This window comes from Coloeus monedula, assembly GCF_965178545.1.
Source record: "Coloeus monedula genome assembly, chromosome: 22".
In the NCBI taxonomy this organism is placed as follows: domain Eukaryota; kingdom Metazoa; phylum Chordata; class Aves; order Passeriformes; family Corvidae; genus Coloeus; species Coloeus monedula.
The window spans coordinates 7,231,455-7,248,792 of NC_138802.1; the positions used below are offsets into that span (position 1 = coordinate 7,231,455).

General features: G+C 52.4%; 1 protein-coding gene across 1 annotated transcript in view; it reads right to left on the reverse strand.

The window, feature by feature from the left end:
- IGSF21 (immunoglobin superfamily member 21) overlaps positions 1 to 17,338 on the reverse strand; it is a gene marked incomplete at both ends in the record, with an annotated part of 49,617 nt that overhangs the window by 22,496 nt on the left and 9,783 nt on the right. Inside the window, one exon of the mRNA XM_082295935.1 lies at positions 3,729 to 3,841. Coding sequence (XP_082152061.1) covers positions 3,729 to 3,841 — 113 coding nt within the window. The remainder of the gene's footprint in view (positions 1 to 3,728; positions 3,842 to 17,338) is intronic.

The window sequence follows — 17,338 nt, forward strand, 5'->3', positions numbered from 1 at the left end:
CCATAAATTATAATCCCATCCCGTGGGTTATGGATCCATCCCACGGTTTGTGGACCCACCCCACGGGTTACAGATCCATCCCACGGGTAACGGATCCATCCCATGCGTTATGGATCCGTCACAGGGGTTATGGATCCATCCCAGGGTTATGGATCCATCCCATGGGTTATGGATCCATCCCAGGGTTATGGATCCATCCCATGGGTTATGGATCCATCCCATGGTTACAGATCCCTCCCATGGGTTGTGAATCCACCCCAGGGGTGACAGATCCATCCCATGGGTTATGGATCCATCCTAGGGTTAGGGATCCACCCCAGGGGTTACGGATCCATCTCATCGATCGTGGATCCACCCCAGGGCTTGCGGATCCATCCCCGAGTTACAGATCTGTCCCAGGGTTACGGATCCATCCCAGGGTTATGGATCCATCCCACGGGTTACGGATCCATCCCATAGATTGTGGATCCATCCCAGGGCTTGCGGATCCACCCCAGGGTTATGGATCCACCCCACAGATTGTGGATCCATCCCAGGGTTATGGATCCATCCCAGGGTTAGGGATCCATCCCAGGGTTACAGATGCATTCCAGGGTTATGGATCCATCCCAGGGTTTATTCCCCCCTCCATTCCCCACCCAAGTGCCGCCATTGACTTTTCCACCTCTCTCCCCCTTTCCCTCCCCCTTCCCGCCTGGAGCAGCTCAGATCCCTCCAACTCCAGGAGCTCCCTCTGCTCCCTGTCCAATAAACCACGGGAAAGAAGAGCCCTGCGTGACCCCAATCCAGCGCTCCAGAGCCACATTCCCATGATTTACAAGCGGAATAAACAGAACTCTGCAGCTCCGGCGGATCCGCCCCGGCACTCCCGGATCCATCCGTCACCTCCAGCACCCGCGAGCTGCCGCTGGAGCTTCGGGAAGCGGCGAAAGTCCAGGAGTGAGACAAGACGGGGCAAAAACGGGAGAAAAAACTTAAAACCAGGAAGGAATTGGGCAAATCCTGAGATGCTCCATGAAAAACGCAACTTCCCAAACCAAGGAATCTCCCTGGGAAAGGAGCAAGAGGGAAGGAGGGGTAAAAAACCCTGGAAGAAAGGGGGGATTTGCAGGGATAAAAATAAAAGCTGGGATATTTTTGCCCTTCCCGTTCCCGACGAGGTTTCTCGGAGCATCATTTGCTCCGGAGCATCGGCCGCTCCCGCGTCCCTCCTTGCAGGGGGGATTATGCAAATCCAGCCCCAGCTCCCGGGAAAGTGGGTTAATCCAATATTACCGAGTGGAAAAGGGAAGGAAAAACCTGGCGGAGACGGTGGAGCCGGCAGAAAAAAATTCCTCCCTAAAAAAAGAGGGCAACGGAGCCAATTCGCAGCTGGAATTTGGGATTTGGGACAGGTTTAGGGTTCTATTCCCTGCCTGAATGCCCTGTCCAGCATTTATCCATGTCCATCCATAAATAATTATAGGAAAATCCATCCCAGATCCCATGGAAATGGTTCCGTGCACACATCACATTCCAACGGCCGGATTTGTATCGGTCCGGAGAGCTCCTTTCCCTATTTAAAAACCTGGGAATGGAGAAAGGGCTGCTCCTTGTTCAGGGAGCAGGACCAGGATGGGAAATCCAAGGAAAAACATTCCCAGCTGCTCCATCTGATGCCACGCCCTTTCTTTGCCTCCTCCAGCAGTTTTCCCGGGAAAATTTCACGTGTTCTTGGATAAAACCATTTGTGGTTGGCAGTTTATCCCAAATTTTCCTGGAGAAAGCTCAGAATTGGTGAACCTGAGGCTGGATCAAGGCTCAGGAGTGGTGATCCAGGGGCAGCTCCCACCTCCAAATCCCCTCATTCCCAAATAAAACCGGCCTCAAAATTCCCCCTTTCCCAAATAAACCCAGCCTCAAAATCCCCTCATTCCCAAATAAAACTGGACTCCAAATCCCCCCTTTCCCAAATAAAACCGGCCTCAAAATTCCCACTTTCCCAAATAAAATCAGCCTCCAATTCCACCTTTCCCAAATAAAATCAGCCTCCAAATCCCCTCATTCCCAAATAAAACCAGCCTCAAAATTCCCCCTTTCCCAAATAAACCCAGCCTCAAAATCCCCTCATTCCCAAATAAAACCGGCCTCCAAATCCCCCCTTTCCCAAATAAAACCGGCCTCAAAATTCCCACTTTCCCAAATAAAATCAGCCTCCAATTCCACCTTTCCCAAATAAAATCAGCCTCCAAATCCCCTCATTCCCAAATAAAACCAGCCTCCAAATCCTCCCTTTCCCAAAAAACCCCAGGAGCTTCCATCCTGACCAACATTCCAAATTCCCAAAGATTTTGGGAACAGGGAAAGTTTTTTTTTTAAAGCTCTGCATGAAGAGCCCCAAACTTCTCCCCAAATCCTGGATATCCCAAATTTTCCTGATTCCTCCCTTTTTTCCATCATTTCCCACCCACCAAGCTCTTCGCAGAACGGTGCCAACCTCAGCTCCCGCATCCAAATCCCAATCCTGCCGTCCCTAAATCCACCTGGCAACCACACCAAAACACCTGGAAAAATCCTCCCAGAGCCCTCGGGATGATAAAACCAGACTTAAAATTCCACCTTCCCAAATAAAACCGGCCTCCAAATCCTTCCTTTCCCAAATAAAACCAGCTTCCAAATCCTACATTCCCAAATAAAACCAACATCCAATTTCCCCCCTGTCCCAAATAAAACCGGCCTCCAAATCCCCTCAGTCCCAAATAAACCCGGCCACCAATTCCACCTTTCCCAAATAAAACCGGCCTCAAAATTCCCTCATTCCCAAATAAAACCATCCTCCAAATCCTTCCTTTCCCAAATAAAACCGGCTTCCAAATCCCCCTTCCCAAATAAACCCAGCCTCAAAATCCCCTCATTCCCAAATAAAACTGGCTCCCAAATCCCCCCTTTCCCAAATAAACCCGGCCTCCAAATTTCCACTTTCCTGGATAAAACCAGCCTCAAAATTCCACCTTTCCCAAACAAAACCAACAACCAAATTCCCCCCTTCCCCAAATAAACCCAGCCTCAAAATCCCCTCATTCCCAAATAAAACCAGCTTCCAAATCCTTCCTTTCCCAAATAAACCCAGCTTCCAAATCCTCATTTCCCAAATAAAATCGGTTTCCAATTTCCCCCTTTCCCAAATAAAACCGGCCTCCAAATCCTCCATTCCCAAATAAAACCAGCTTCCAAATCCCCCCTTTCCCAAATAAACCCGGCCTCCAAATTTCCACTTTCCCGGATAAAACCAGCCTCAGAATTCCACCTTTCCCAAATAAAACCAACAACCAAATTCCCCCCTTTCCTAAATAAACCCAGCCTCAAAATCCTTCCTTTCCCAAATAAAACCGGCTTCCAAATCCCCCTTCCCAAATAAACCCAGCTTCCAAATCCTTCCTTTCCCAAATAAACCCAGCCTCAAAATCCCTCATTCCCAAATAAACCCAGCCTCCAAATCCTTCCTTTCCCAAATAAACCCAGCCTCAAAATCCCTCATTCCCAAATAAACCCGGCCTCCAAATTCCCTTTTCCAAAGCCATCCCCCATCCCTCCCCACCGTGGTTTCCAAGGCCGTCCCCGCTGCCTCCCTCCTCCCTGGAATTGATATTCCCATCAGCCGGAGCTCCGGCTGCTTTTCCTGCCTCATCCGCCCTTGACCTCCTGTTCCCAAGGCTCCGCGTTCCCATTCCCGAGGCGTCGCAGCTCACCCGGTACCAGACGATCTCCCGCATTTTCCCGTCGGTTTTGAAGTTGCATTTCAGGGTCACGGCGTCTCCCACCACCACCGGAGGCAGGGGCTCGATGCTGACGGTCAGATAGGCTGGAAAAGCGGGAAAAAAAGGCAGGAAAAGTGACCTGAGCTCCAGGGAAGTTTGGAGCGGGGGTTCGAATGCTGTTTTCCAAGGGTTTCATGGATTAATGGCGCTGTTGTACCCCAGGGAAAGCCCAGCCAAGTCCTGACCCCTCGCTGGGATGGATTTGGGCTGCTCCCAACCATCCCAAAAAATCCAAACGGAAGGAAATCCTTCCTGAATTTGGGAAAATCCCAGCAGCCGCCATTCCCGCTGCAAATTCCCATCCTTGCTGGTTTTCCCATCATCTGCCCCTCATTGGTTCTCTCCCCTGTGCTTCCATAAAACTTCCCAAATTCCTCATTCCCGATGGGAATGGGTCCAACAGCTTCCCCACCCGGCCGTTTTCCAGCTCCTTCCCCATCTCCCCACCGCCGGATGCCGGATCCATCCTCGCTCCAGAGGGAAAATCTGAGCCTGGCCAGCTCCATCCATGCCTTTTTTCCCTCTTTCCCTTCGATTTGCTGGGAAATCGGGAGCAGGGAGCAGTTGCATTCCCGGTTTATTTTCCTGCCTTTCCTGCAGCTGTTGGGAGATGATGGATTGACAGCCTGGAAAATCCCAGCCTTGCCTCAGCATCCTTCCCTGTTTGACACCAGGACATCCCAAAAAAAACCCCTCACCCACCCTAAATTCCTGGGTTTTTTAACCACTCCTTGCACCAGGTGGGAAAACAGCCCAGAAAAAGTCGGGAAAACAGGAGCAGGTTTGGAAACTGGGCTGGAAGTCCGAGATTCCTTTGTGGAAGATGCCCTGGGAAAGGGGGCAAGGTGAATTCCCGGGATTTTTGGTGCCCCCCAGGCAGTGATCTGAGGCTCAGCATTCCTTGTAAAACAACTTGGAGGTGTTTGTGCCATAAATCCCAGGCACGACCTGCGGGAGAACACGCTCCGGGAACACGTGCCGGCTGCGGCAGCAGGGCAGCATGGCCTGGAATATTGAATACCGGGATAAAGCCGGAAAATCCCGTTTTGTGCTGCTTTTGGGGGGGCTGCAGGAACAGCTCTGCACAAGGAAATACGGGGAAAAAGTGGATTTTTTGGGATTTTTCGGGAGTAGGGCTGAGGGTTAAATCCCTTTTCAGCCCCGAACGATGCTGGGAATGACGGAATTTCGATGTTGCATCCCGGAATCCTGGTTCTCCTCGCCGGGAGCCACCGAAATCCTGGCCAACATTCCCTGTCCGTCTGCGGCCGGTGCCTTTCCAGCCTGTCCAGGGTTTATTTTTGTTCCTAAAGCGGGGATTAATTCCCTGTGACTGCCAAGGCTGTGCGAGGGGCCCTCGGATTCGGGGCTTTGTGGATGGAAAAGGCAGAGGTGGGGAAGGAGGAGGAAAAGGAGGAGGAGGATGGATGGAGGAAGGGCAGCCGAGGTCTCTCCGGCTGCCCCGATTCCCCTCGCTCGGCTTTTGACATTTCCGAACGCCGGGATGAGCAACAGGCACGGAAAAGCAGCGGGGGGATGAGCAAATCCTTGGCAGCGCAGCAGGAGCCGCCGCAAGGAAATCGGGATGCGGGCGGAAAAGCTCTCGCCTTTCCACGGAGTGGGAGCCTCCGGGTGGGATCCCAGCTCCCGCCTGCCCCCGGATCAACGGGAGATTAACGGGAGCCAGGGAGGAACCGGCAAAGCCGGAGTGGAGATTGGATTTTTCCTGGTGCCCGTGGGGTGTAGAGATCCTGGAGTTCCCAGAGCAGCATTCCCAGATGTTTTCCATCCCTCTTCCCATGTTATTCCCTTCCAGCCCCGTGCACTGCCATGGGAAGAGGAACCATCCCCATCCCCATCCCCAGCCCCATCCTCATCCTCATCCTCATCCCCATCCCCATCCCCATCCCCATCCCCATCCCCATCCCCATCCTCATCCCCATCCCCACCCCCATCCCCATCCCCAGCAAAGATTGGATTTTCCCTCCTGTCCATGGGATCCAGGAGTTCCCAGAGCAGCATTCCCAGATGTTTTCCAACCCTCTTCCCAAACTATTCCCTTCCAGACCCGTGCACTGCCATGGGAAGCAGAGCCATCCCCATCCCAGTCCAGCCAAGGTGGTGTTTGGGCCATTCCCTGATTTTTGGTGGATTTTTCAAGTCAAAAAGCACCAAGTTCGGGGTGGCCCCAGCCACTCCCACGCAGCAAATCCGCCCATCCAAGCATTTTTCCAAGGAAATCCCCCTCCAAACCCATCCCTGACCTGCATCTTCTGGGTGACCAAGAAAAACCCCCCAAAATGGGAATTTTTTCCCCCTCTGCTCCCTCCATGTGCCGGAAAACCACTCGGAGCTGGCAACGGGAGCAGCTTCCACCTGTATTCCTGGGAATTCTGGCTTGGCTAGGCCTTAAACACCAGAGTAGAACCACAGGATGCTCCCGAGCTTTTCCTGTGTGGAAAAGCCAAAGCTCTGGAGCTCCAGGATTTATTGCTCCGGTGCCGTGGGATGAGGATCCCACAAAAAGCTGATGCCTGGAAGGACAGGGAAGGGGAAAATCCAAATGCTCCTCAAATCCAGAGCAAAACCATCCCAGAAGTTGTGGAAAAGAAGGAGGGAAGAGGGAGAGGGAAACAGATGCCGAGTCCCCACAGGAGCCGGCCAAGGATGCATGGAGGGGAGGGGGAAAACCGGGAAAACAAAGCCAGGAGCTGGAAAATAAAGCAGGGATCCAGATGGAGCCGTCCAAATCCCGCTGTTTGGCTGCGGCTGACGTGCGAATCCCATCCCTCATCCTCCCCTTCCCTTCGCTTCCCGACAGGGAACAACTGCGAGGTGTCAGCGCTGCTCCAGAGCTTCCCTCGGCTCCCTTTTTTTGGGATTTACTGTGGAGAACAAAGTGGCAGCAGTGATGGAACTGCTGCATGGGAAGAACTCTTCCCAAAGGGCTCCAAAGGAGGAGCCCATCCCAAATTTCTGTCATCCCTCACGTTATCAGCATCCCCTTATCAGCACCCCCTTATCAGCACCCCCTTATCAGCATCCCCTTCTCAGCCTCGCCCTGCTCTCTTTTTTGGGATTTACTGAGGGGAACAAAGCGGCAGCAGTGACGGGAACTGCTGGATGGGAAGAAGTCTTCCGAAAGGGCTCCAAAGGAGGAGCCCATCCCAAATTTCCATCATCCCTCACGTTATCAGCATCCCCTTATCATCATCCCCTTATCAGCATCCCCTTCTCAGCCTCGTTCTGCTCTCTTTTTTTGGGATTTACTGTGGAGAACAAAGCGGCAGCAGTGACGGAACTGCTGCATGGGAAGAACTCTTCCAAAAGGGCTCCAAAGGAGGAGCCCATCCCAAATTTCCGTCATCCCTCGCGTTATCAGCATCCCCTTATCATCATCCCCTTATCAGCATCCCCTTCTCAGCCTCGCTCCGCTTCCCCTTTGCTCTTTTCAATCCGAGATTTTCCAGAGAAAGCCGGGCCGGGCCTCCCCCGGATCGGATTCAGCCCTCTGGAAATTCATCCCTCTGATTAGATCGCATCCCTGGGGAGGAGAGGATATTTTTGCCGGCAATCGCTGGGAATTCTGGCCCCATCCAGTTTCAGGGGAATTAGAAAAAAAAGGGAAAAGGGAAGTGGGCAAGGAGAGGGGGAAGGGAGGGATAAAGGGAATGTCCTTTGAAATCGGGAGTGACGCGCTAATAAAGGAGAACATCGGAACAAGCTCGGTGCTTCCAATTACAAAAGAGCTCCCAGGGATGAGGCAGGAATTGCTCCAGCCCTGGAAGTGCGGGATGCTGGATAAAAACCCCATTCTCAGCCCTTTCCAGCATTCCATGGGGATTTCTGCCCACAAACGCAGTCGGGTGCCCCATGGGAATGGCTAGTGGCCGGAATCCCCCATAGGCTGAGGTTCCTGGGGAGGAGGGGAGCGAGGGAATGGATGGTTGGGAATCTGCCAAGGAAAGGCCTGGAGGCCTTGGAGTGACGGAGCTTTCCAAGGAATCCCAGCACCACAGGAGCCCCTTCCACGTCTTCCCCAGGCTCCCGATTCCTTCCAATCCACATAGAAATCCAACATTTTTTTATTGATATAAATCGAAATCCCAGATTTCTCACCTCCCTGCGCTTCCCAAAAAATCTGACTCCAAGCCCATGGAATCCTGGAATGGTTTGGATTGGAAGGGACCTTAAAGCTCATCCCATTCCATGGGCAGGGACTCCTCCCGCTATCCCAGATTTCTCCAAGCCCCATCCAACCTTGGGCAAATCCCGGGATGGGGCAGCCCCAGCTGAGGATGGATTTTCCCCCTTTCCATGTCCCCAGAGTCCAACCCATCCCCATCCTTTTAGGAATGGTCCTTGGAAGCAGCAAAGGATCCGAGCAGAGCGGGAGCTCAGGATGGAGCCAGGGCAAGGGATTCTTGGAATCCAGTGGCTCCATCCCCCTCTGGAATGTCCCCGGCATCCTTGAGGAGCTGGTGACAACGTGAACACCTTGACATTTTAATTAGCCAGTGATTAACGGGCCTTATCCATAATTCCCTCCCATTCCTCCACCTCCCTTTTCCAAGCTGGGATGGGATGAGAAAACCAGGAGGGAACGGGAAAACGGATGCGCGTGAACCGAACGCGCCCTGACTGGCGGCACTTTGCAACATCTTGTTCATGAAAAATTCAACAGCTCCAGTTGTTCCTGAGAACGCAGCAAATTCCTTCCCTCTCCCTTCCCGGCTCCGGCCATGCCTTATTTATGACATTCCAGGACAATTTACGGTCGGAATAAGGCTCTGCCTCTCCTCGTTAACCCGGGAGGGCTCCAAGGGTGAAGAATTCCCGGCTGGCCCCATCCAGACCGGTCAAATTTTGCTGAATCCAGAGCTTTTCCTCCTGGAAAGCTGCACTGGGGTTTGATTTTTTATTTAAATGGGAATAAGCGTTTGACACGGGTTTAACACCAGCCAGGGAATGGGATGTGACAGCCGGAGTCGGCGCCGTGCTTCCAAGGAAAACAGGCCTTTGGGAAGGGGGAAAAACGGATTGGGGGAGCCTCATGCTGAGTTTGCCTTGGATATTCAGCTTTGCTTCCCAAAATTCCACCAGACGAGCTCCAGCTGGGTTAAACATCCCCAACCCCTCCACTGCCTTCCCAAAACTCATCGTGGCTTTTGGAAAACGGGCGCATTCCCTAAAATAAACCCGGGAAAGTTGGCGTCACCCCTGGGCGAGGAGGAGCCTGGGTTGGCAGGGAGCGAATGGCATCAATCCCGGGAAAATGGGATATTAACGGGCCGAGCAGACAATTAAGAGCCGGTAATTAAAATTCCTCTTCCCTCACAAACATCTCATTAGGAGCCACTTCCCTGCCTCATTTCCATAAGTGGGAGGGAACAATTCCGCAGCTGGATCTGGAATTATTCCGCAGGGGGGGCTGCTGGACCAAAGCGGCTCCTAAATTTTAAAGGATCCGGAGAAAATGTATGGAATGAGCAGGGGGATGTCCAGCCCGTGGTTTGGTCCATTTATTCCCAATTAATTCTGCCAGATTCCATGGATGTATCCCGAGCCTCCTTGGCTCTTTGCGATGGGAATCGATGGCTTGGATCGATCCTTTGGATCGATCCATGGATTGAGCGCGGCCCCTTTGGCCTCTCGGCCCCTTTTAAATGAAGATGAAGTGAGGGAACCACTCCATGCTGGGGACAGCCGGGCCCCGGGGGCTGCTTCCGGTCACATTCCGTGGGCAAAACACTTTGGAATTACGCAACGATGGAATTTGTATGGATCAGTTCTGTCCAGAGAAGCCAAGGCTGCTCCAGACCTGGAACTGTCCAAAGCCTTCTTGGGCTTGGAGCACCCTGGGACAGGGGAAGGTGTCCCTGTCCGTGGTAGGGAATGGGATGGGATTTAAGGTCCCTCCAATCCAACCCATTCCATGATTCCCTATTTTTATAAAGCACAGCGCAAACCCCAAACGCAGCTCCCAAGGATTTCAACACCCAAATCTCCTTGCGGTGGAATTTTTAACCACTGTCCAGCTTCCCTTTTTTTTCCTTAAATCCCAGATTCCTCCAAAGCAAAACATCCCAAAGAAAAGATATCCCAGTCCAAAGAAAAAGGATTCATGCCCCATTTGCTCCATGCCATGATTCCCAATGTCCTTGTGTCCATGCGAGGCATCTCCAACACCACCTGAGGGCTTCCCGAGGGTTGATGCTGATGGATCTTCAGGAAAAATCCATTTTCCGGCCTGTTTTTCCTCATCACGAGCTCCAGAGTCCCTTTTATCTTCCGGAGGGGTGGGAATGGTTCTTTTCAGCTCTGAGATCCCGGCCTGGCCAGGGCAGCAGCTCCAGAGGCGGCAGAGAAATGAGGAATGAGATCCAAAAAGATCCTGCTGGGCTAAAAACCATCCAAACATTCCGGCTCCGTGGGATTTTCACCCCCGTTGGCACAAGAAAGGATTTCAGAGGGAAAGGGAGAGTTTGGGCACTTTGGGGCTGGAAAAGCTACGGGGAATTTGGGATTTGGGAGCCTCCCGGTGCTGCCGTGCCCTCCCATCTCTCTGACCCCCATCTCCGGCCTTTTTCCATCTCCTCCTTCCCACTTTTCCACCTTTCGCTGTCCGCTTTCCTTCTCACAGTGACTCAAGCCCAGCTTTCCCCATCCCCAATAAATCCCAGGAAAACCCCAGCGTTTTCCTCCTTCACCACGCGCCTCCTGCCAAACAAATGCGGGTGGGATTGAGCCGTCGGAATCAGCTCCGTGGCCTGGGCACGGACTGGAATAAATCCTCGAACGTCTTCATCCGACTTTTTCCAAGCTCCTCGGAGCTGTTCCGGCTCACTGGAGCACGGGATGAGGGAGCCCATTCCCGGCTCAGCTCCAACTCGCGGCGTCAATTTCGCGCTTGTTCGACATCTCCGGCACAAATCCGCAGGGAACGGGGCGTTCCAGGAAAAAGATGGATGTTCGAAGGGAAAACCGTGACGGTTTTCCTTGGATGGAGCCCAGGCCCTGCTACAAACCCTTGGAATGGCCTTGGAATCATCGTTTGGATGTTCAGGGGGTCCCTCATCCTAAAAATCCAGGGATATCCCAGATACTCAGAGGTGTAAATCCATGGTGGATCCAAGGATCGCATCCCGCTCATCCCAAGAGCCAAATCCAGTGGATACAAAACCAGGGATGCTGGAAAAGTGATGGTTTGAGGATGAATGCAGGAAAAACAGGGTTGGAGGCAAGCAACAGCCACCAGAAAACCGGGATCAGTTGGATTTGGGATGTATCTCCCTGGGATAGATGGAACAAAAGCAGGGATGCTGGAAAAGTGAGGATTTGGGGGTGAACAGAGGAAAAACAGGATTGGAGGGGAACAACAGCCACCAGCAAACCAGGATCTGTCAGATTTGGGAACTATCTGGACGGGAATTTTCTTCCATTTGGGACAAAATTCCAACCGCCCCAAAGCTGAACCCCTCAGAAGAGGATCTCCCTCCATGAAAACGCACAGAGAAGGATCCAAGACCCTTCCAAGACTCGGGAAACCCCTCCCAATCCCAAAACTCCTTAAATCAACTCCATCGAGGAGCAGCCGGTGCGGAAAAGATGGATTTTCCCACCCCACGCTGCTTATCAGCAGGAACGTGGTGGCTTCAATGACATTCCCAGTGATTTATTGGATTTTATCGGCTGCCACCACCTCCCCCCCGCACGGCCCAGGAATGCAGGGCCGTAAATCACACATGGAATATTTATCTCCGGGTGGGAAGGATGTTTAGGAGCATTTATCGGAGCGCTGGGAAGTTTTAGTCATCATTTTCCCCCCCTTTCCACTTCCAATGTTTCCATAAAATCCCTCCGCCTCCCAGCGGTGCTGGAGGGGGGAATGTTTTATCTCCACATCTTCATCCCGCTGATATTCCCATAAAATATCACTTCGGATGTCCCACTGGGGCTCCCACGGCGGCTCGAAGCGGTGGAGGGGGATGGGTTGTTGGGATTTTGGGAAGAGCTCGGGATGGGTTGTTGGGATTTTGGGAAGAGCTTGGGGATGGGTCGTTGGGATTTTGGGAAGAGCTCATGGTGGCTTGTTGGGCTGGAATTTTGGGAAGAGTGCAGGACAGGTAAATGGGGTTTTGGGAAGAGCTCAGGATGGGTCATTGGGATTTTGGGAAGAGCTCGGGATGGGTCGCTGGGTTGGGATTTTGGGAAGAGTTCATGGTGGGTTGTTGGGTTGGAATTTTGGGAAGAGCTCGGGACAGGTAAATGGGATTTTGGGAAGATCTCAGGATGGGTCATTTGGATTTTTGGAAGAGCTTGGGATGGTCAGTGGGTTTGGATTTTGGAAGAGCTCAGGATGGGTCGTTGGGTTGGGATTTTGGGAAGAGCCGGATATTTGTCCTCATTCTGCTGTCATTTTTCTTGTTGCTTTTCCACATTATTTAAGGATTTTTCCAGATTTTTCCAGATTTTTCTTTTTGTTTGGATCATTTTGGGTGCTTTCAGAGTCCAAAATGATGCCTCATCCTGGGAAAGGTGGGAAAATGAATCCAGCCAGGCCAAATTCCCCCAAAATCCTGGCACCATCCCTAATTTGGCGCGATGGCTCCGCCGGCACCTCGTGGCCTCTTCCCAGATGTTGGAGCAGCTGCCGGAGCCAAAAATTCCTCGGGGTCAGGTTGGGTCTGAGACGCCTCATTTGATAAATGGAGATCGCGCCCCTCATTTGCATCTATGCAAATATGCAAATCAGGGCTGATTCCCTGCAGCACCAGCTGCCAATCAAGCCCCGCCCAGCTAATCAAGGCAGAATCTCCCAGATCAGTCACTCCTCGATTTTATTCCCATTCCATGGGGTGAAGCCAATGGATTTTGGCCAAACGAGGCCAAACAGGTGGGAGGTGCCACCTCTCATCCCAAATTTTTCCGAAGAAACAAATCCCATTCCTGCAGGATTTCCCGAGGGTTTTCCTCCTGGATTTTCCTCAGTTTTCCACCCGGAAGTGCAGCCACCACCCAGTCTGGGCTGCAGGGCAGGAATTCCCTCCTGCTGATAAATCCCAGGAGAGATTTCCTTCCTCCTTTTTCCAGCTGATCCCAATGAACCTCGAGAACTGTAAAAAAAATCCCAATTTTTCCTTCTTTTCCCCCCTTCTCTCTTTTCCAGCTCCCTCCAGCTGCCCCATGGATCACTCTCCAGTCCATTTCCATGGATTTTTGTCTTTCTCCAGCAAATCCCAAAATCACCAGCCGAGGAATTTTCCTACAATCCCAATTTTGCCAAGCAGGTGCCACCACCAACCACCAAATTCAACGGAATGCCTCCGGATTGGCTCAACATTCCCTAAAACCCTTCCAGCAGAGCACGGTGCCTCCTCAACACCTGGATTAACCTGGATTAACGCTCCAGGCCAGAATGTCCAGGTGTCCTCCAGGCTTAGCAGCCGCCCCAGAGCTAAAATTTCCCCCCCTGCTCCGCTTTTCCCTGATTTTTAATCAAGCAGCTCCGCGGGAAGCACAGCGGGATCTGAGCTCCGTGTGCAGATGTGGCTTTAATCCCGAATTAAGTGAGGCAGGAGAAGGAGAGGCCGTGTCCTAATCCAGCTCTGAAAAGGATTGGAAGCGGGATTTTTCCCCACACCAGCAAATTCCCAGCTTTCCTTTTCCAGCGGCTCTGCTCCGCATCTTGACAGGGAAGAGGTTCCCCGCCAGCCGGATCCTCCTGGAGTCTCTCCCGGGAAGTTGCACCCTCTGGATGCTGCCCCCGGGCACGGGGATTATGGAAAACCTCACCTGGGATAAAGGATTTTATCCCCAGCCAGAGGCGCTGAGCAAAATCCATCCCAGGAATGCAATTCCAGAGTGGTAAAGGGAATTATTGTACCCGGTGTCCCTTGTTAGAGCCCCAAACCGGATTGGAAAATTGGGAAAAAATTCCAAACCCCTGGCAGAGCTCAGTCCATGGCTTGGGAGGGATTTGGCAGCAGCAGCCGAGGGTTTTCCCGCTGTTTCACCTTTGTCGGGATGAGGATTATGGCACCAGCAGCCAATTCTGGGAAGCCGCGGCTCAGGGTGTTAATCCTGGCTGGAGTTAATCCCAGCCGGAATAATTAACGGAGCAGGAAGCAGCCGGGAGCTGCTCCCTATCCCTGGAAGTGTCCAAGGCCAGGCTGGAATAACAACCTATGGAAAACATCCCTGTCTGTGGCAGGCGTGGAATGGGAGGAGCTTTAATGTCCATCCCAACCCAAACCATTGCATGATTCCGGGTCTTTCCATGCCTCAGTTTCCCCACTTGTGAAAGGGAAAGCGAGGCCTTTTCCAGCTCATCCATGATCCCAAAAAATCCCATCCTGGAGTAACAGCAAGGGGTTATTGGAGATCCCAAAAAATCCCATCCCAGAATAACAGCAAGGGAATTTTGGAGATCCCAGAAATTCCTGGAGTAACAGCAAGGGGATATTGGAGATCCCAAAAAATTCCTGGAATAACAGCAAGGGGATATTGGAGATCCCAAAAAATTCCTGGAGTAACAGCAGAGGGTTTTGGAGATCCCAAAAAATCCCATCCCAGAATAACAGCAAGGGGATTATGGAGATCCCAGAAATTCCTGGAGTAACAGCAAGGGGTTATTGGAGATCCCATAAATTCCTGGAGTAACAGCAGAGGGTTTTGGAGATCCCAAAAAATCCCATCCCAGAATAACAGCAAGGGGATTTTGGAGATCCCAGAAATTCCTGGAATAACAGCAAGGGGTTATTGGAGTTCCCATAAATTCCTGGAGTAACAGCAGAGGGTTTTGGAGATCCCAAAAAATCCCATCCCAGAATAACAGCAAGGGGATTTTGGAGATCCCAGAAATTCCTGGAATAACAGCAAGGGGTTATTGGAGTTCCCATAAATTCCTGGAGTAACAGCAAGGGGATTTTGGAGATTCCAAAAATTCCTGGAGTAACAGCAAGAGGTTATTGGAGATCCCATAAATTCCTGGAGTAACAGCAAGGGAATATTGGCGATCCCAAGAAATCCCGTCCTGGAATAACAGCAGGGGGTTATCAGAGGTGCTCCTGCTCCCAAAAATAACCCCAGGAAGGAATTTTCCCACCTGAAACTTCCCAGTCCTCCCTAAAACTCTTTTTTCCAGCTTTATCGGGAGAGCCACAGGCTTGGGATGGGAAAAAGAGGGAAGACCATTCATTCCATTAAGGCAAGTCAGAGGATTTAGGTTTGGAAGCTCCCATTGGGTTTCCCACCAATCCCAAGCGGGTTTTCCCAAGCCCAGGTGGCCCTGGAGAAGGGGTGACCCTGACCCGCCTGATGAATTCCCGGCTTTATTTCTCCACTTGCAGGAAATCCAATTATCCCAGATTTTGGATTGGTGACAAATGAGGAGCCATCGATCCCCCCTCCCTCCCAGCTGTCGGCTCCGGGTGATCTCTGCTCCCTCCATCGATTCCTGCACGGAGGAGCTGGGAAGGGATCATCGGTATTGACATTTTGGGATTTCTCCTTCTGAACTCCTCCTCCAAAGGCACAACCTGAGGCAGAGGAAGAGGGAAAATAAACCTGGTCTGGGCAGGAATCCCAGGAGCTCCAAAACCCACTTTGATTTTGGAATTCCGGGTGTGATGTGTGGCTTTTTCCTGAAAAAAATGACCTGGGGGGAGCCTGGGGCAGCTGGATCAGCCCCAAAGGCTCCCTGCTCTGCTGGAAAACCCTCGGTGTTCCCGTGGGGAGTGTTCCGGAGGCTTCTAGGGAGGGGAGGGAGGGGAGGGAGGGGAGGGAGGAAAGGAAGGGAGGGAAGGGAGGGAAGGGAGGGAAGGGAAGGGAGGGAGGGAGGGAGGAAGGAAGGAATTCGGAAGGAAGGAAGGAATTTGGAAGGAAGGAAGGAATTCGGAAGGAAGGAATTCGGAAGGAAGGAATTCGGAAGGAATTCGGAAGGAAGGAAGGAATTCGGAATTCGGAAGGAAGGAAGGAAGGAAGGAAGGAAGGAAGAAAGGAAGGAAGGAAGGAAGGAAGGAAGGAAGGAAGGAAGGAAGGAAGGAAGGAAGGAAGGAAGGAAGGAAGGAAGGAAGGAAGGAAGGAAGGAAGGAAGGAAGGAAGGAAGGAAGGAAGGAAGGAAGGAAGGAAGGAAGGAAGGAAGGAAGGAAGGAAGGAAGGAAGGAAGGAAGGAAGGAAGGAAGGAAGGAATTCGGAAGGAATTCGGAAGGAAGGAAGGAAGGAAGGAAGGAAGGAAGGAAGGAAGGAAGGAAGGAAGGAAGGAAGGAAGGAAGGAAGGAAGGATGGACTGGGTTATTGGGACAGACTCTTTCACAGCCACAATTTCCACCGGAATTCCCAGGTCCGGGATTTGGCCCCGGCCTGGAGACGCCCCTCTTGGCCACTGGGACAAGGGGCGGCTGCATCCCAAACCCTCCCCCATCCCTCGGGACAGCCGATCCCATCCCTCAGGATCTCCCTGCTCCAGCCTCTTCCAACTCCGCCTTTCCCGTCCTCTCCAGCCCCATTCCCTGGACAAAGCAGGATTGCCGATCGCCGCTCCCGCTCCCCCGGATTCACACTCCATGCTTGATAATCCCTCTGCTCTCCTGGTAATTCCGCGTCCCTAATGGGATTAACGGATATCTCCCTCTTCCAGCCCCGATTCCAGGCGCTGATTCCCCAACACTTCCCCGCTCCCACAGAGAGGATGCATGGGGCTCTTCCCTGAATCCCGATCCATCTCCACGGGGCTCTTCCCTGAATCCCGATCCATCTCCACAGGGCTCTTCCCTGAATCCCGATCCATCTCCGCACCACTGGGAAATTAGTGCTAATTAACACCTTTCCCTCTCCCAGCGCTTCCGGAGTGTTATCCGTGTTTGGCTTTTCCCGCTGATCCCAAAGGCTGACGGAGCAAAATCCCAGCCCTGATTCCTGCTTTACCTCTGCTTGTGGGATGTTGGAGTTTTTCGGGATCTTTTCCCCCGGATCTGACATCCCGGAGCTTCTCCCACCCCTGGCTTGATCGGCCTGAGATGGAGCAAAGCTGGAAAATCAGGAGGAGATTTTTCCATGGCTCCATGCGGTGTCCGTGACTCCACTTTCCCAAATCCATCCCTATTCCCGCTTCCATCCCCATTCCTGCTACACAGCTTCCATCCCCAATCCCGCCAGGACACGGAGCATCCTCAGACAAACCAAATATTCCCATTTTTCATCCCAAATTTCCCTCCTTTTCCAGGAGATCCCGGCCTGACCTCCCAGCCAACCCAAGGAGTGGGATTGGGAATAACAGCAGCAGTCAGAGCTTGGAAAAGAGGGAAAAACACCCGGCAGAGCCTCGGATCTGCTGGATGTGCTGGGAGGCTGCGGCTCTGTGTTAATAAAACATAACCAAGCGTGGGATCATCCAATATTCCTTTAATTCAGTGCTCCCGGGAGGGCGGGAAGAGAGGCCGGGAATGCGGGAGGTCTTCCTGCTCACCAGGGCGGAGAGGAGCGCCCGGGATGTCAAACAGCTGGGAAAGCCCTCCCTTCCCATTCCCATTTCCCAGGCT